Raw genomic sequence first — 20052 nt, 5'->3', positions numbered from 1 at the left:
AATGTTTTACTTTAAAATCATGTTCTGTCGGCTGGTATTGGGATGATATTATTATTATTACTACTACTACTACCCCGCCTTTTCCCCAGTATTGTGAAGAGTCCGTGAACATGAGATTCTGCCTTTGGCCCCATCTCTGCGCCTCTAAGGTTCCATCCAGGCTCCACTGCCCAACCTGTAGGGTTCCACCCCAGGCCCTGCTATTTTTGAAACCAAAACTTGAGAACCAAGCAAAAGCAAGAAGGCAGAGTCATGCAGTAGATGGCCTGCAGTTATGTCAGACTCAAAAACCAGACAGAAATTACAAAGTCAAAAATCCGTGTGTGTGTGTGTGTGTGTGTTTCTTTTCTTTTCTAACAGAAGAAATCCATCAATAGTAAAGCCCCCAAACAACAAAATTGGACACTGCAGGCCAGAGAGCACATGCTTATTTCTGTTCTTTCCCCTGGCTGTCTGGCTCCCTCTCTTTTAGGACTGAGGCCTATATTGCAGGGGTGGGCAAACTGTGGCCCTCCAGATGTTGCTGGACTGCATGTCCCCTCGCCCCCAGCTATGCTGGCAAGGACGGATGGGAGTTGCAGTCCAACAACATCTGGAGGGCTACAAATGACTCACCCCTCCTATATAGGTTTAGCCTACTTCCTTCTCTGGCTGCATCTTCTGCCCAGCCCTTAACAGGCTGAGCTCTGCTATGCCACATGTATACATGAAGAGGAGGAATTCTTCCTCTACCTTTAAGAACTCAAATCTTTCTTTGTTCCTTTCGAACTCCAAATCTTGATTCTTCTGTAAACTGTCTGGCCTGCAAATGAAAATATATGGATTATTGGCATGGTAAACCTTCGACAGGGTGCAGCACGAGGTCCAACGTGTGTGGGCAAAAAGAAAGAACAAACGAAAGAAAGGAAGGCTTGTATTTATTGAGCTCTGCTGTTTCATGCTCTTTAATTACCTTGCACTGAGGAGCTAGAGAGAAGCGGTGAAGAGAGCTTAAGTAGTTTTTGCAGTAATTCCTACTGTCTGGCTCGAGTGCTAATTCCATATTGAATGTAGGCACATTGGCAGAGTCTGGCCTGAATGTAAAAGTAATGGAAAGTTTTCTAAAACATTAATTATATAAGCGGTAAGAATTCTGGAGGATTGCAGGGTGGGGGTGGGGATATTATACTGTTGAGCTGGCAAAATCTGTTTCATGCTTTGAAAATGTACGGTGTAGTCCAGAGACTGGTCTCTGGACTTTACAGTCCAGTTCTCTTATGAAAAGAACGTAAGAAGAGCTGTGCTGGATCAGACCAAAGGCCTGTATCTAGTCCAGTTTCCTGTTGCCCACAGTAGCCAACTTGTGGGAAGCCCCCAGGCACAACGGCAATGGCACCCCCTTGCTCATGTTCCCCCGAAGCTGGTATTCAGAGCCCTGCTGCCTGCCTCTGTAACATAGAGCCATCGATAACCTTCTCCTCCATGAATTCACCCAATCTCTTTTTAAAGCTGTCTGAGTCAAAGGAGGCCGTCACTCCATCTTGTGGCAGCAAATTCCACAGCTTAAATACGCACTGTGTGAAGAAGTCCTTCCATTTTTCTGCCCCGAATCTCCCGCCATTCAGCTTCATGGGATGACCCCGGGTTCTAGTATTGTGAGAGAGGGAGAAAAATGTCTCCCTATCCACATTCTCCACACCATGCATAGCTTCTATCATGAGAGCCAGTGTGGTGTAGTGGCAAGAGTGTTGGACTGGGGGCCGGGAGAACCAGGTTCTAGTCCCCACTTGGCCATGGAAACTCACTGGGGGACTATGGGCCAGTCACAGACTCTCAGCCCAACCTACCTCATAGGGCTGTTGTTGTGAGGATAAAATGGGGGAGGAGGAGGAGAATGTAAACCGCCTTGGGTTCCTTGCAAGAGGAAAAAGGGTGAGATAGAAATGCAATAAACAAACAAACAAACAAACCTCTACCATGTTCCCTCCCCGTCTTTACTTGCCTTTTCTCTAAACCAGCCTTCCCCAACCTGGGGCCTGCCAGATGTGTTGGGCTACGACTCCCAGTATTCCCCAGCCAGCCATGTTGTGTGTCCAACACATCTGGAGGTCACCGGGTTGGGGAAGGCTGCTTTAAGTGAAATAGTCCCCAAAATTGTTGCCTTTCCTTGTTAGGGGAGTTGCTTCAGTCCCATGATCATTTTGGTTGCACTTTTCTGCACCTTTTCTTCAGCTGTAGATCAATGGCACTGCAGAACTGAAAGTCAAGCTATATATTACATCAATCGTGCAGCGTGTAGCTGAGCTTATTCTTTTTTTTAAAAAAACCCGCAAGAGTAAGTGCATGCAGCCCTGATTTGGATCGGGACCAGTGCATACCAGGATTAACCCCCCCCCCACTATTTGCTTCTTGAAATTATGCCCCCCTCCCATGTGGGGAATAATAAAAGGGAAAAAGCCTCCATTGACTTCAGTGGAGATTCTTTTCTTTTTTTAATCCCCGCCCCCCCATGGGTGTATGTGGGGGGTAATTTCGGGAAGCAAATGGCGGGGGAGGTTTAATCCTCCCCTCCTGGTGTGTGCTGGTCTCGGTCTGAATCAGGACCATGCACACTTACTCTCGAATAAATAAAAGGCTCAGCTACACAATTAATATAACATGTAGCTTGATCCCAAGAGACAGCAAATCTCCAAATACTGAATATTGGGTACATATGGTGGGGGTTTCCAGAGGAATCTGCCTGGCCCCACTATTGTTGTAAAGAGAATGCTGGACTAGCATGAACCTTTGTTTAGCCTGATCCAGCAGAACTCCTAGCATGTTCTTATGTCAGAAGAGGCATTCTAACAAACCACTTAAAATGTAAATATTTGAGGCGATGGTGCTGAACATTCACATGTGAAGCCACTCTACTTTTTCTTGGATATGTTAAAGTTACTCAGAGCAGAGTTGTAAGAGAAATGTAGTTCTCCTTCATCTCTTTTTTAAAAAAACCTCACAGTTTACAGCAGGGCCAGCCCTACCATTAGGTAGAGTGAGGCGGCTGATTTTAGGTGTCGTGCAAAGGCAGGAAATTGTTAATGATCGAATCTATTATTGCATTTTTAATGCCAGGGTGTGTGTTAGTGGGATTCTCTGCCTCAGATGCCAAAATAATTTGGCTGGCCTTGGGTACCATGCACCTTGACTGGCAGGAAGTGGGGGTCACCATTTGCTGTTCTGCCTCGGGCAGCAAAATGTCTTGGGCCAGCCCTGGTTTATAGCATACCTCTGTTTACAGCACTTCACTCATCTTTAGAATGTGTAGATGAAGGCTTAGATGTCTCCTTCACTGTTATTCTTGATGTTTATATGTTATTCTATATAGTGCTATAGTGTTCTTTCTTTTTCTTTTTTTACGTGGAAGGGTGGGATGGTCTTATTGATCTTTGTAAGCTGCTCTGGGAGCTGCTTTCCTGGCTGAAAAGCGGGGTAAAAATCCTTCAACCAAACCAAACCAAACCAAACCAAACCAAGATGAGAGACAGAGAGAGAGAGAGAGAGAGAATTGTGAAGAAAACAAAGAGTCCTGTGGCACCTTAAAGATTTATTGTGACCCAAGCTGTTACGGACAAGATCCCACTTCATATGATGAAGAGGACTCTACCCTACAAAATCGTATGCCACAATGAATCTGTTAGTCTTTAAGGTGCCACAAGTCTCTGTTTTTGCTGCTACAGGCTAACTTGGTTATCCCTCCAGAAGTAGATAATCACTAAGCCTCAAGTGAATTTAATGCAAGAATTCTAACGAATCTTAGCCACTTTGTGAGATTTTGGTGTTTTTTTATCCCGCTGCAGGCAAGATCCTTTGCCATGCCTTACCTTTTATTAAAGTCAACTTGGATGGAATGATCAATTACTAAATCAGCAGGACAGATGGGGTTGATTTTTTCCGGGTCTCCATCCAGTACCTTCACAGCGTCTCTCATAGCAGCAAAATCAACCACTGCAGGGACACCTCTTCAAGGGAAGAGTTAAAGAAAACAAGGCAGATTTATAAACTAGCAGCCCAGGAGTGTGTTGATTTGCAAATGACATCCTGAAGCCAAAATGCACAAAGAGAAACAGTCTTGCTAGAGGGCCAGAGTTGGTCCTGCTAGGAGGACATCTGCACCGGCTGAACACAGATGATTTCCCAAACAAAAAAGCCACATGCTCACTCTTCCTTCTTCTTGAACTCTTGCACTTTCGCTTTCAGTTTGCACTTTAGTGTTAACTGTACTGTGCTGTGGTTGTCTGAATTAGCAAACTCTGGTTGGCGCTTGTCCTCCAAACCAGAAGAAGAACCCAAAAGACAAGCGCAAGAGTTTGTGGGTTCAGACAACGGGTTATATCCAAAGTTAGGCCTACAGAGTAGATCTACTGAAATGAATGGGACCTGAGTTATTTATTTATTTATATTTATTTATAGAATTTTTATCCTGCTCTTCAGCCAAAAAAGGCTCCTGGAGCAGCTTACAATCAATGAACAAAGAAGACAATCCCTGCCCTCAGGTTTACAATCTGAAAAAGACATGACACACAAGGAAAAGGAGATGGGGAGGGAAGAGGAAAAAAATTATGCAGGCTGTCAGCAGGGCTGCTGAGATGGCCCTGCTCCCCCTCTCATTTCCCAAAGGAGGGGCAGTCCAAGTGGAGCAGGCCCCAATGTTTCCTTTGCCTGCTCCTGTCTCCCTTGCTCCTTCTTCTTCCTCACAGGGCCATGGATGTTACTTAGCCTGTGGGGGGTGGGGGGGAAGTCCACTCACACTGGATACAGACCAATCACAGCAAATGATGAATACTGACGTGCCAACTGAAAATGAAACTGCAACAGAAGAGGGGGAGGATGGAATCACCAGGTTTATAGCTTGTCTCTAATTCTCTAGACTAGATCATACAGGATCATCTGAACTGAACTATAGTGGTGCTCGATTCTATGAAGCCAAATGCAGGATACAATTCCCGAAGAGAGAGCATACAAATATAGGTAAAGATGCAGATGATCAAACACACAAAACCAGTGGACATCTCCAACAGGAACACATTTTCATATGCTTTCCATATAACCTCAGAGAATGTCACTTTTTTGTGCCTCAGTTTCTCCAACTATAAAGAGCTTGTAAGATGGTTGGAACACACACACACACACGCTGTCAATATGGAAATAATAAAATATTTGTAGGCTGAAATAATGGAGGTGTATTTTTTTTTTGTAACTTGCAGGCTGAGATCTTCAAGAGAGCAAAACAATTATTGCTGGCCAAAGGATGGTACAAAGCCGTGTTTAGGAAAGAAATGAACAGTTACTGTGGATTTCACGTATTACAGCAGGCTCACTGTTGTGAAATTCTTGAGAGGTAGATTACAAATAAGTCCAGGGTAAAAATTAAACTAGGGCAAAGAAAGGCTCCAGCGTAAATGCAATCTGGTACAGATCTCTTGGGGTATTACACCAGAAAATTATATTTCATAACCTGTCAAAAATCCACTCCAACTAACCACAGATCCACAGATTTTAGATTTTGAGTCACACCACTGTCTATTATATGAAGGCAACCTTTTGGGGTGGAGTTAGGTGGAATAATTCTACTGCCCCACCCGCCCTGCCGTTGCTTGCATATAATCCCATTTCTATAATTCAGGGATAGGCAAAAAGTAGATCTCTAGATGTGTTGGACTTCAACTATCAGCATTCCTGGCCATTGGCCACGCTGGCAGGGGCATGTGGGAACTGCAGTCCCAAACATCTGGAGATCTACCTTCTCCCCAGCCCTGTGCTAATGGGAAATTAGAGGAATTTTATCGGCTTCAAAACAAATGATTAAAAATTGAATCAATTAGAAGAATTTATCTTACTGCAAGTATTACTGGAGTACAGTATCAACTGAACAAGATCTTTGCAAGAGAAGTTGTGCATATCTGTCATGCACCTGCCTAGGGTACAGTAGCCCACACTCACCTGGAATAGTTTCAAATATTTTATTATCTGTCTCCTTAAGACCACCCAACATGCTAAGCCAGACTTGGAGCAGAAACTATTAATTCTCCCCCTTGTATTCTAACAAGACAATAGATTTTTGTATTTACTTTTAGCCAGAAGAGATACACTTGGAGGCCTTTTAGAAAACAAACGGGTTTCACTATTTTCTGGAAAGCTTAATCAAAAGTGTCGCTATGCTAGCCAGCAAGCTGTGCGTGCGCAGTGCCACTGTAGGTTTACGTGTGAATTACAAATGCAGAAATTGAACAAACAAGCCAGCTTCCAAACCTGATTTAAGCATCACTTGGGAAATATGGTTCGAGTTTGAAATGAATATTATAAATACACCAATGCTGGGAACATTTCCTGACATTTTACAAGGCTAAAGTTCAAAGAACAGCAAATTTCAAATGACGTACAATGAAATGTGTCAAGTTACTTTTTTATCTGTTTACCCAACTCGGTGTACTCTGTTGCAAACTCCATTTTAGGGGGCAGACCGCAATGCAAAGGAACTGATTTGTTCACTTCAGATCACGTTTTAATATGTCAAAATTATTTTTATCTCAGTCCCCCAGTCAGGTATTGCTGACTTTCCCAGTTTCCTCAATGTGCTGTAACAAGCAAGTTCAAAAGATGGTACTGTCCCTTTTCCTAGGGGGTGGCGGGGGCAACAAGCAAAACTCTCTAAAGAAAAAGGCTGTACAGGTATAAACCTAAAACTAAAAAGAGGATCCAGAACTGGTATGTTCTGAAGCCATCTATAAGAAAAATTCAGAATATACATAATCTCAGGATAATTATTTTCTCTAGTAAAAGGCATCCTGCAGGTTGTTTTTTTCCCCATTACTGCTTCCTCTGGGACAAGGAAAGGGAACCATTTGGCCCCCCAGATCAGCCCTTCTGGCCTGCAGGGCCTTGGGCAAGGCCCTTCTCCAAAGCCCCTCCCCTCAAAGCCACACCCCCTCAGAAGGGAGAGGGGCAGGAGAGCAACTGCCTTGCAGCTCAGTCCCCCTCGCTCCTCCGTCGCCTTACAATGGAAGAGCAAAGGAGACTGAGGTGGCTTGCCTTCCCGCCTCCCCTAGGTTTCCCACATGGGGAACGTGAGGGAGAAGCAAAGCCCGGGCGGAGTGAAGCCGCTTCCCGAACTGAAGGGCCGGTGCGGGACCCGATGATGTCAGGGGGTGGCCCCCCACCCCCTGCCATCATTTGGCCTGTGGGGAGGGGAAGTCTGGGGGTGGGGCAATCTGGCCGCCAGTTCTGAAACAGTTCCGCACAGATGAGGAAATCTGAATTTTAATCCCCCCTGCCATCCGCATGTGTGTGTGTGTGTGTCTGTGTGTTTCTAAGCTGAGCTTCTAGATTGCAGGGCAAAACTATACATTATGACAAGCACAGAAGTACTGCCAAGAATGGCATCTCCGAGTTAAGTTATCCTCCCCACCCTACAAAATCTGTAGTAAAAACTATGTTACGTCCTGATATCACCGTGCTGTGCATTTCCCAAGCAGCAGCAGCCAATGATGTGAAGCAGGGACCATGTAGGGTGGCCATCTGTCCGACTTTAGAGGGGACAGTCCTTTACTCGAAAGGCTCTCCAGGTGCAGTCCTCTGTTGAAAGACATCCTCTATGTGAAGGGCTGTTCAGTCATAAGAACATGAGAAGAGCCGTACTGGATCAGACCAAGAGCCAGTCTAGTCCAGCACTCTGCTTGCATAGTGGCCAACCGGATGCCTATGGAAAGTGCGCTAGCACGACTTGAGCACAAGAGCACCCTCCTACTGTTCATGTTTCACAGTAACTGCTGTTCAGATGCATGCTGCCACTGGAGGCAATATATAGCCATCGTGGCTGGTAGCCGCTGATTAGGGATGTCAGAGAATTCCGCCACGGATCTCAGTGAGGCCGAATGCCAGTGCATTCGGCCCCCCGAAATCCGTGGCGGAACAAAGCCCCCCTGCCCCACCACCCTGCGAAAGGCGCGCTAAACGGAGCACTTACCTGGTGCCGTTCGCGCTGCTTTGTGAATGGCGGCCGCGTCTGCGGCCGCCATTCACTTCCCCATTTTTGCCATGATAGGCTACGTAAATACTTACGTAACCTATCACGGCTAACGCAGGGACGCCATTTGCGTCCCTGCGGAGGCCATGATAGGCTACATAAGTATTTACGTAGCCTATCACGGCAAAAAAAGGGAACGCAAATGGCGGCCGCTGTAGCTGCCACCATTGCATCCGCAGGCTCCACACGCCTGCGAATGCACCCGGCCGGCAGCTCCACAGAGTTGCCGCGGAGCGGAGCCGGCCAGGTTAGGATTTCGGGGGGAGGTACGGAGCACTCCCCCCCTGCAAATCACCCCCTTCGAAAAGGTAAGTGACTTTTGCACATCCCTACCGCTGATAACCAGTAGAAGTCTGGTGTAATGATAAAGAGCCATATGGAGGAAAGGCAGGGGCCTTGAAACTGCCCATCAAGAGTGCCTGGACAGTTGACCTAGCAGGTACACAAGTCACCAGGTCACATGCTTTCCCCCTGGACTGAACTGTATTGCATTTCTATCGAAATTAGAGGAATTATTTCCAAATTTGCATAGATCCATATAAACATATGCAATTTTTATGCAAATCTGTGTCCTTTTTTGTCTTCTTTTCTGCTGAGGCATTTCCTCTTTTTTGGAAATGTGTAAGCAGCCATTCCAAGGGGCAGTGAAATGCATAACCAGTATGTGCTGTCATCAGGACTTGGAGTGAGTTCTACTACATTACAGATGGGGTGGGATGTGGAAAATTGGCAGTCATGCCATTCTGGGCAGGAACCTATTTATTTATTGAAATGTTTAGTTCTGTCTTGATAAAATCAAAGTTACTGCAATTTTAAATTCTTATAAACACTGTTGTACTGAACTGGTTAGTTTTTGAGTTCATAAAGTGTCAAGTTAGAGACAACTAAGGGAAAATGTACTGGTTTGTACTATGAAGGTATAATTTTGCAGACGCGTGTAAATGAACCACTATGGGTAAAACAACAAATCAACTTGGGGATTTTAGCTCCTGTATTTATTAAGTGGTTTTAGCTCTTCCTTTGTATCATATTTGCTCAGGTTGGCTTTTGTACTGTTTTTTTTTTTTTTTAATTGGGATGGCTTTGCAAAGTTTTTCTCCTGGGTTTATAATGATGTTTTTTGACTTTCTAAGATTTAGATTTGTTAGATTCTGTTGTATTATTTTCTGCTCTTTTAAAAAAAGGATTGCATGACTCCTAGGGAAATATTTGATAGTCCTCTCATAAACACAAATAAAAATTAATTAATTAATTAATTACACGCGCGCACGCGCGCGCACACACACACTTACATTTATATTCCACCTTTTTTCCTCTTGCAAGGAACCCAAGGTGGCTTACATGGTCTTCCTCGTCCTCCTCTCGATATTATCCCCACAACAACCCTGTGAGGTAGGTTGGGCTGAGGGTCTGTGACTGGCCCGAAGTCACCCCGTGAGCTTCATGGCTGAGTGGGGACTAGAACTCGGATCTCCCAAGTCCCAGTCCAACACTCTAACCACTATACCGCAACGGCTATAAACACACACACACACACACACACACGCGCGCGCGCTACTGAGATGTCAATGAACGTTAATAATTAATAGAGACCTACAATCAGTGTCACTGTCTGGGGAGTAGAGGTGCTTCTGTAAAGTAAAGCTTGTTTAAATCCTTGGGGTCCACAATTTGGTAACCCAGCCAAACACTGATGCCGTCAGGATTCGGCCCCTCCCCGTGTCACTGCCCTTTGTGCTGTGGCTCTGGATGAGTTTCAAGACAAGCCCTGCTCCCTTTTCCCAGCTCCCAGTGTGAAGCACAAAAAGGCTGGCAGGAAGCTTGCTTGCTTCGCCCTGCACAGCCAATACGTTTGTGGAGGAGGTGCTGAGGGTGGGATCCACTGGAGGTCTGGACTGAGTTTAGATCACAGGCCACCAGTTGAAGGCCTTGGTTCAAGGGCACAAGGGAAGGTAGGAGATTTTCCAGAACTGCTTCTTCTGAAAGAGCACTGCTGGGGCTATGTCATGCGATCCCGTCAGTGCACGGCCACCGCTGCATGAACACTCAGCCAATTTGTGCCGAGCTCCTGCTCTCGCAGACATCAGCATGGACCGAAAAAGGTGGTGGTGTTCGCAAGGCTGCTGACAGCATGTGCTACATTATGCACAAGCTCTTAACATGCCCCCACAACTTCCTGATTACATCCGGCTGTGGTGGCATGCTGAAAGACTAATCTGTGCGCATGACAGGGCAGGCGGTCACACGACACTCTCGGCATGTGCCGCTGAAGCTGTAGCTTAACATGGACTGTGGTTGTTGTTTTTTTTCCAGGAGCATCCTAGCGCTGACAGAGTCAGGCATCTCACCCCAATTTGTGCACAGCCTAAAATAAAGCCACAAGTAAAGTCAGGTGTTCTTCTCCAAAGACTTCCCATCTCTCCAGAAAATGACTATCGTTTAAACGCTTTTGACATGGGAAGGAGGGCGATTCCATCAGACCTGATGAAATGCCATACGATTTTTTCCTCTCCCCTCTCCCTCCCCCTTTCCTTTTGTGTTGCGCCTTTTTAGACTGAAAGCCTGTGGGCGGGGGCTGTCTTGTTTTGACTGACTGCATGTAAGCTGTACCAGGAGTGGGATAAAAAGGCTTGAAGTAATTAATTAATTAAGGGCACAATCCTGTGGCCACTAGGCAGCGTCTAGACGGACATAGGATTTTTCGGTGTACAGGAACCATGCTCGGAGCCAATGCTCCAAGCTCGGTTCCCAGAAATCCGTCTCCCTGCCCCCTCCCCTTCTGCCTTGTAGGAGGCGCGGTTCATCCTTGGCTCTTTGCTTGTAAGAGCAGCATGGAGCAGCCAAAAGGGGGTGTTCCTGGGGGCAGGGCAGGCACCACAAAAGCACTGGTATGACACTTTCTAGGCACCCCAGTTAGACAGCTGAAATTCGCTGTCTAACTGCAAATGCAGGGCGGCCAGAGCGTGGAGGGGAGAATCCCCTCTGCACTCCACCCGCCCTGCATGGGATAGTCAGCTGCCTCCAAGTTCAGAGGCGGCAGACTATCCCCATAGGATTGTGCCCTAAAGAAATAAGGATGATGACAACACCGTGGTTTTAAACAGAATCAAACACAATTCCACAACTCACGTAAAGTCCTGCAGGATCACGCGTGCAGGCTTAAATGGCACTTCAATGTTCTTGTGCTGCATTGCATTCCAGTTGAGGATATTTTCGACATCACCCCTCTTGACCAGGAACTCATCACAATTCCGGACCGCGGCCTCCAGCAAGACTCTGATAGAAAACGGCAAACGCGCTGGAAGGGAGAGAAGAAAACAGAGGAGGCCGAAGAACAAAAGTCTTTTCCTCTGCGCTGCCAAAGTGCAGCCAAGGTTTTCAGGTGCTGGAGCTACGCCAAACAGAGAGCACCTCTATCATTAACACATAGAAGCCATAGCTATGCAACGTATAGAACAGGGCGGCACATTTTCGGTCCTGACTGCCGCATGTGATGCTGGCTCAGGGTTGGGCGCCACACGCATGAGGGTACACATGCGCACATCTGCGCGCATACACATACATGCACTCACAGAACGCTAGCAGGGGTGGTGAAAGAAGGATCAGGATCACTGGGGGAGGGCGTGGAGCGTACAGGAGGCAGGGAAATCAGCAGGGAGAACTGGTCAGGGAAGCCATGGTGGGCCCCAGTAGAGGCCTTGCGGGGCCATATTTGGCCTGCTCACTTGGATACAGATCTATAACATGGGGGAAATTCTGGGCTGGGGGGCAGGGGGAGCTGTATTTTCCCAGTAACTCCACATTGCTGCTGCAGTCATGAAAAGCGTGAAGCAGAAACTTCTCTAAACAACAGTGGGGAGGCAATGAATCTTTCCAGGGAGCCACAAGCAGCCACAGTTCCTGGCGCACATCCGCTGGGTGTCTGGTGACACACTGCTCCCATTCGCACCACACACGCTGACCTCAATAATACCAATGCGATGGCACCAAAGACTGCTGCTGCCCACATATGCAGCCACATAAAGGGCCTCGTGCTGAGCCAGACCATTTGGTCCAGCCAGCCCAGTATGTTTGTTCTGAACAACAGTGAAAGGCATAGAAAGCCATGGCTCCTCTGAAGCATGAGGCGGCTCCCAGAATCCTCAAATGCTCCATAATCAAGTAAGGAGAGATCGAGCCACCCTTCCCCACCCTCGTGCCCTCCAGATGTGTGGAATTGCCACTCCCATAATTCCCAGTCGGAATGGCCAATGGCTGGGAAGTATCAGAGTTCCAGTTTGGCACATCTGGAGGGCACTGGTTGGGGAAGGCTAGATCAAGTGATGCGCATGCACATGCAAACCAGCTCTAAAGCCACGGCTGCCAAGCAGATTTCTACTTAGAGGAACTCCTCCTGGATGCAGCCAACATACCGTATCTTGGGTCTCCCAAATGGTTCAAGTTGAAGAATTTCTTTGTCGGCTGGCTTGGGTCCAGCGGCTCCACGGCATGCACAAAAGGGTTGCTCATGGCTGAAAAGTTCTGATGTCGCTGCAAATACAAGACACGGTCACATCACTGGATTAAGTTCTACACTTTTAAGATGCCACTTTAAGAGAGCTTCTGTGGTGTAGTGGTTACGGTGTTGGACTGGGACTCAGGAGATCCGGGTTCTAGTCCCCGCTTGGCAATGAAGCTCACTGGGTGACTTTGGGCTAGTCATTGACTCTCAGCCTAACCCACCTCACAGGGTTGTTGTGGGGATAAACCGGAGAGGAGGAGGACCACGTAAGGCACCTTGGCTTCCTTGCAAGAGGAAGAAAGGCGGGATGTAAATGCAATGATAAATAAAAATAAAGTTTTTGAAATTTGTCTTTATTTATAAGAATCTGGAATACCTTGTATGTATGTGGTCAGACATAAATATTTATCTTTGTGTAAGATTCATCACTTTTCTGGGGGTTTGGAACCAGTTCTGGAATATATAGTTCCACCAAAATATAGTGGACTAAAGATATTATTGTTTTAAAAGGAAAATGTCCACAAAGTAGTGAACCTCCCCCTCCAAAATTAAGGTCATGAAGTAAAGTAGGATAATTAGGCTGCAATCCTAAACAGCAAAATCCTCACAGGCGCTTCAGATATGCAGGATAAAAAAGACAAAGGGAGGCATTTGAGGCCAGGAGAGAGCACAGCACAGCATTCTGGCAAACAAAAGGGTTGGGAAGCAAAAGGGAAGTGTAAAAGCAAGAAACCGAACAAAGGCAAGGGAGTGTGGCAGTGAAAAGTGGGCACACCCAGCCTGGAGACCATCGCAGGACTGCTAGGAGAGCCTTGTGGGTCACAGTTTCCCCATCCCCACTATTCCCAGTCACCTGGAAGTAAGTCCCATTGAACTCAATAAGGCTCTATCCAGAATCTATTTTGGAACTATGATTGGCCCTTTTTCTTCCTTGGTTAAAATTGAAATGGATGCACTATTATTTAACTCAATTACAATTGTTTGTGACTTCAATTTATCTTGAAGATCTATATTGTTTTGGGATCACTACTATATATTTTATGCTTTTTTGTCTTTTCTTGAAACAACAGCAGTAAATAATTAGAAAAATGAGAATGGATGGTATAATAATAATAATAATAATGACGATGCTTATAATTTCAATAGCTCCTTGAAATGTCCAAAGTGCTTGCCATGCATTACCTAGCTGTAATGCTTACAACAACCCTGCACAGTAAACCACTATTATTATCCTCCATATTGCAGTGGGGGGTGAGGCTGAGACAGAGCGGCTTGCCTAAGGCCTCCTCCCGAGTTCATGGCAGAGGCATTATTTGAACTGGGGACTTCCCTATTCACAGTTCGGCCTCTTAGCCACTACGCTACACCAGCTGTTTTTCTTTAACGTTCCTCCAAAGGAAAGTTATAAGGCTTGAAACACATTGGACTGAATCGGGGCAGGCAACCTGACTACCCTCCAGGTGTTTTGGACTGCAACTCCCATCAGCCCCAACCAGAATGGCCAATGGTTGGAATTATGGGAATTGTAGTCCAAAACATTGGGAAAGCACCAGGCTGTCTACCCCTGGACTAAAAGGAACGTTTCCACTTTTTGAGGTCTTCGCTCTCCTTATTTCTGCATCTGTCCCCCCGCACTCCCCCTGCCATGACTTTCCTTGTGCCACTGGCTTAGCCATTTGTCTAGCATTTTTGGCTATGCAAAGCCCTTTGCGGTCTTAATCATGTTTGCAATGCAATTTTCAAAGCTGCATCAACAGCTAAGGGGATTTATACAAGAGACCTTTCTTTGAATTCCCAAATGGGAAGAATCCGTGGACATGAAAAGGACATAGGGAAGCTATCGCAAAGAGCAAGAGTGGCGTGGCAATGGGATTAGCTGTTCAGGTTTTCCGGGTAGCTTCTATTGAAATGGGAATGCCCAAGAGGGAAAATGGGTACGCCACGCAAGCATGCATCTCCCTCTTGATCCCTGCCCAATTTTTACAACCTCGTTTGGAGCACAGGAAGAGGGGAAGCATCCCCACCTCAAAGAAGCAGCTTCTGTTGATAGCTCCCATAAATGGACCTTTCACTGCTCTCAGTTTGCCAAATGCTCATTTAACCAGTGGAGGCTGGTGGCTCCGATGTCAGTGGGCCAGTGAATCCGCTCTGGGTTTCAGTCAGAACTCTAAAGGAGCTATCCAGGGTGCAGAATCCTTTAGAGTTCTGATGAAACCTGGAGCGGATTCACCGGCCCACTTACATCGGAGCCACCAGCTTCCACTGCATTTAACTTAATGGTTTCGACTGGAACACTGTCAGTTGCACTGGTCATTATCCAGTTGAGTGTCTGGAAACCAATCCGCCCGTCAAAGAGGAAGAAGGGAAAGTGAGCTTTTGGGTCAAGGCCCCATAAATCTGAACTGATCCTCACTTGCGAATCTCAAGCGGCTTGCACGGAGAATGATCAATCGCGTGGAGAACAACAGCGAAAAGGGGGCTACAGAAGGCTACAGATGTCACTGCTGTGCATTTTTGTGATTCCCGTGGCATCTATTTGAGCCACGACCATTCAAGTTGCACTCGGTATAAAAACAGCGGCCTACGTAGAAGCGTCACTCGCGCAAACCAGTGCCTCGATGTGGCCCTGTTTTGCAAACCCAATGTTGGCAGTGCGATGGCAGAAGGAAAGAGTGGCAATTTCCCTTCAAAACTATGTGAATGGGGAGCTTCTGGCAGTCGATTCTGCTTCCCAACAAGGTTATTTTAAAGGAAATTTGTAGTTGCTGTTTTTTGCTGCCACCATGGTGGCATCTCTCTCTCTCTCTCTCGCTCTCTCAAACATTTGTATCCTGCCCTGTATCATTAAGATCTCAGGGCAGCATACAGACAAAATCCATTTAAACAGTATAAAACAATAAATAATTTAAACAGCTAAAAACATATTAAACCATTAAACAAGCTAATACCAATCAAAATCTAAAACCATAAAACCGTTAAAATAGTGTTCTACTTTAGGGAATGCATTTACCTTTGGTTAAAAGCCATGTTTTTACTTGGAGCCGAAATGAAACCAATGTATGCGCTTATCGGGCCTCCAAAGGGAGGGCATTCCACAACTGGGTGCCACAGCGGAGAAGGCCCTCTCCCATGAGTGTATGTCTCGTTATTTGGTGGCGGTGGCCGCAACAGCAGCCGGGGAAGAGGCATACGTGGCCCACCCCTGTCCTAAACCGTAACCATAGGAACCAATCACAAGTGTGAGTTTGCACTTAGAATGCATTCCCTTACCATACTTGATCAACAGTCTTTGTGACAGTCCTTTGAAGAAAGAAGAGTTAAAAGACACACCAATAAACAGACTGCATCGGATTGGATTCCTAACATTTGCCAGTCTTTCCTGAGGCACTGCCTCATAAAAAAAGGATTGTACATACAGTGTAGCTAAACATTTCACTCTGTTTCGTTTTATTTCACCAGGCTGTTTTTCTCCTGGGGCCCTTCTTGCTTGTCAGTTATACTGGTTGTTATTCAAACACTAAGTAACACACAAACAGAGGTGCAGGACTGTTGAAAGCCGGAGTCCAGCCCTCTGCTAAGCAGCACCTTTCCCTTTTAACTATAGAAACATTTCCGAGGACTCACTAATCTAGGTGAAGCACTACAGCAGTAAAAAAATGAAGCGTACAAATACCATCCCCAGCTTTGTCTGCACAGAATTTCATGTTTTGAAATAAAAGAGTTTTAGGATCAGATGGCAAAAAAAGTCTGCATCGAATTAATTGGCCAACGGTGTGAACATCTGTGAGCTCTTCTTTTATTTCAGAGGTGTGAAACCTCAGGCTGGGAGGTGAAATCTGGCCTGCATGGGATCCCGGTCTGGCCCTTTGGGTTTCCCCAGATGTCCATTCCTTTTACCCCAACCGCCAAGGGTTTGGGGGTTTCCTGGCTTTTCCACATTCTAAAAGGTTGAAATGCCTCTCCTAAGGCTGAGTTACTGGCAGTATGAGCTTTACGCTACAATATGCTGGGATGTTCTATATTTCTGGTCCTGCCCCCTTTTACTTTTGATCCCGTCCACCACTGAAATGTGCCCCCAAGAGCTTCTCCTTAAGTGATTTTGGATCTCAGGCTGAAGACTTCCAACACCCTAGCCCTATAGGTCATGACCTGTCGTCTTACTTTCCACGCGCACTAATGGAGCTATATAAATGATGAAGATGATGCATTTCAGCACGAGGCAGAGAGGCCTATTTTGAAGGAAGCATCGTCTGCCTCCCTGCATGGCTGGTAGCTTTTGAAATATTTGTTGCTCGTGTGGTAAAGAATACTGGAGACCTTCCCTGCTGGTTGCCACCGATGAATCCCCAATAATAAACACGTTGACCCAAGTCCCAAATGAATAAATTGAGTTATTTCACCTGCATGGCATTGGAAATGCATAGAAACACAGAGGAGTGTGCCTAGGTAACTGATCCATACCTTTGAACCATTCCTTAAAGTCGGAACATTTTCTCACTCGGGTGAGCTTTTGGTGGAGAAGGTTAAGATAGTGCAGAGTATTTTTAAGCTGAAATAGCATTTGACAAGTGGGACCTGCTACAAGTCTTGCAGTGTGGTGTGCCCTATTCAAGGTTACACTCAGTCAACATGATACTCTCTTCCATTCCTCCTCTCACCTGGTTTTTTTCTGCCTTCCACAGCTACTGAGCATGCTCAGTTATTGAGCTCTTCTGGGGGGCGGGTTGGGGGGGGAGGTGGGAAGGTTCTAAAGGTTTTTTTTCTCAGTACTTCTGCAAACCTGAGAACTCCCCCGAGACTGCTCTTGTGTGTGTGTGGTGCCATTTTGGCTGCATAAGGAGCGGCACTCACACCTGAACATTAGAAATAAAGGGTAGTGAGTATGCAGTTAGTTGGATTGTTGCTGAGAACTGTTACTTCCAGACTTGCTGATAGGGTGAATTAGAAATCTAAGGACACAATCCACAGACAAGTGCTCTTGTGCAAGTCCTACTGAATTTATACTAATGGCTTTGTAGAGTTCCCATTGAACTGAATGAACGTCTTTGAAGACTAGCTGATGTTGCTTAGTCAGCCTCAAGCCTCACAACATTTGTCAACTGAGAAGCCCATCAACTAAAGAAAAGAAAAAGAAACGGCAAGGTGTCTGCAGAGAGAAGCTTTCTTCTTGGCAACTGTGTTGTTTCTTTCAAAGGGGAGCTGTTTCTTTTAACCATGCAATAAGGGGGAAAAATGTGGTTGCAATTTTCACGTATTTTGTCATTTTGCTGGTGAAGCATAATTGTAGCCTGGCATTCTCTGAAGATTAAACATAGCAGATGAGTCAATGCAGACTTTGTAGACTGTTTAACTCAATACCAAGGCAGGGGGTACTTTACTTAGTTACGGGCTAGTTATTACATGCTGAATATCCCTAGTGAAGTGGAACCTGGGGTAAAGACAAGATGTTGAATTATTGATTCCCTTCCCCCAAACCCATGCACTGTTAAAAATCAACTAAATCGATCGACTGGTTTTTCTTTCTTTTTTAAAAAATCAGGTGAATTAACATTTTAACAATAATTTTATAACATGCTTCAGTCAAGGACATGAAAATACACTGAATTATGTCTCTGCTTCAAGGTATTTGTGTAAAAGGAGACAGTTATATGCCACAAAGTGCAAACATCAGGGCACCCAAGATAAGGCTATCTGGGGTAAAGTTTGCTGCCTGCAATACAATTTCACAACACATCGCCTTGGATTCTTCAAAGGCTGCCGTCCATTTCTACAAAAATCAATTGGTATTTTGTCATCAGTGTCAAAGGGGTGTGAACCCTATCCAGTATGTCCTAATATTTGGATCATAAAAATGCACTCTATGGAAATAAGTTCTATACATTTCCCAGTTTCCAAGCAGACAGCAGGTGACGGCCCCATTATAGGCCAAAGAGAATGATGCCTTTGATTATTCACTCTTCCAATCATACTGACCCTGTCCTAAACAAGACAGGCCATTTACATTGCAGATATCCTGCTTTGTAAACAGTTGCTTTGCAGTAAATGGATACCATTCAGTACTGAGGCTTATTCCAAAGCCAAGGGAACAAACAGAGAAAAAGAAGCTTTAAGGGTGTACATGATCTAATGAAGAAATAGAGGAAAGAGTCCTGGATATCTGGGCAAAGAATTAACATTTTGCAGAGTTAAAAAGAAAGGGGAGGGTAATCCTGAGCTCATCTATTTGCAACCTTTCCCTATAGATCCTGCAATTTTGAATACAGAACACTAGCTTTGCAGGCCTGAAGCAAAGGTTAGAAGGTTTAGTTCAGAGCTTCGGCTAAGGGGTGGTATAGAAATGTAATAAGAAAACTAGTACAGCAGGCTAACACATATGGAGGGCAATAGGGTTGAGGAAGGCTGAACCAGCGGATCTAGCTGAACACTCAGGTTTAAGCTAATCCCACACTTTGCAGTACCACCCACAATATTTGTGTGGGTCATGTGTATGTAGTATTGCTAGTTTAACTCCCTGCCTCTGTCTGTAGGCACTTTGGAGATGGTTGCACCTTAGATCCTTTTGATATCTGGTGATGGCACAATGGACATGTGCTTTCCAGACACCAAATCCAATTCCCATGGGGATGCTGGATGATGGAAATATCCTAGTGGCTTTGGCAGGATTTTGCAAGCCGACGAGTCTATAAATTTCAACCTGCATCACGGGAGCTGGTGTCATTCATGGGCTGATTTGGTGAGCTCTCCCTATTGAAGACTACTCTGCTTAAGACTGGCCTTTCTCAACTTGGTGCCCTCCAGATGTGTTGGACTTCAACTCCCATCAGCCCCAGACAGAATGGCCAATGATCAGGAAAGCTGGGAGTTATAGTCCAAACATCTGGAGGGCACCATGTCGGGGAAGGCACAATTAGAGACTTACACTAGGGATGTATGAAACCCATTTACCTTTTCACGGATTGATTCGCGGTGGGGGGGAAGCACTCCATCCCTCCCCCCGGAATCCTCAACGGGGGGGGGGGAGGCGATCTGGTCCTCCCTCCTGGAATCCTGCCCGGCCGGCTCCGCTCTGCGGCAGCTCCACAGAGCAGCCAGACAGGGCCGTCCGCAGCCAGAGTTCCGGCCGTGGACGGGCTGCTGCTGATGCAAATGGCGGCCCCCGTAGCAGCTGCCATTTGCGTCCAGCCAGGCTGCCATGATAGGCTTCATAAGTATTTACGTAGCCTATCACGGCTAACCCCCCCCCCCAACCAGCATATGCAAATGGCGGCCGCTATGGCGGCTGCCATTTGCGTTCCCTATTTTTCGCTGTTCTTGCCTACGTAAATATTTACGTAGGCTAATACGGCGAAAAAAAGGGGAACGCAAATAGCGTAGTGAGCGCTATTTGCATTCCTTTATTTTTCGCCGTTCTAGCCTACGTAAATATTTATGTAGGCTAGAACGGCGAAAAATAGGGAACACAAATAGCGGCCGCTGTAGACGTCACCATTTGCGTACACTGGGGTTT

General features: G+C 46.1%; 1 protein-coding gene across 2 annotated transcripts in view; it reads right to left on the bottom strand.

Moving 5' to 3' along the window:
* ACO1 (aconitase 1) overlaps window positions 1–20052 on the bottom strand; it is a 65797-nt gene that overhangs the window by 35227 nt on the left and 10518 nt on the right. Inside the window, exons 2-5 of one of the 2 annotated variants that reach the window (XM_084834638.1) lie at window positions 12457–12574; window positions 11174–11342; window positions 3843–3980; window positions 733–802 (exon numbers count right to left, since the gene is read on the bottom strand). In XM_084834638.1, the coding sequence (XP_084690764.1) occupies window positions 733–802; window positions 3843–3980; window positions 11174–11342; window positions 12457–12553 (474 nt within the window). In that variant the 5' untranslated portion in view covers window positions 12554–12574. The remainder of the gene's footprint in view (window positions 1–732; window positions 803–3842; window positions 3981–11173; window positions 11343–12456; window positions 12575–20052) is intronic. The other variant, XM_084834639.1, reaches the window with a different exon arrangement.

Source organism: Heloderma suspectum, chromosome 2, assembly GCF_057233095.1.
Source record: "Heloderma suspectum isolate Gila_16-S chromosome 2, 16-S_ref, whole genome shotgun sequence".
Classification (NCBI taxonomy): domain Eukaryota; kingdom Metazoa; phylum Chordata; class Lepidosauria; order Squamata; family Helodermatidae; genus Heloderma; species Heloderma suspectum.
The sequence above is the reverse complement of the archived record's forward strand: the minus strand, read 5'-3'. Positions and strand labels throughout refer to the sequence as shown.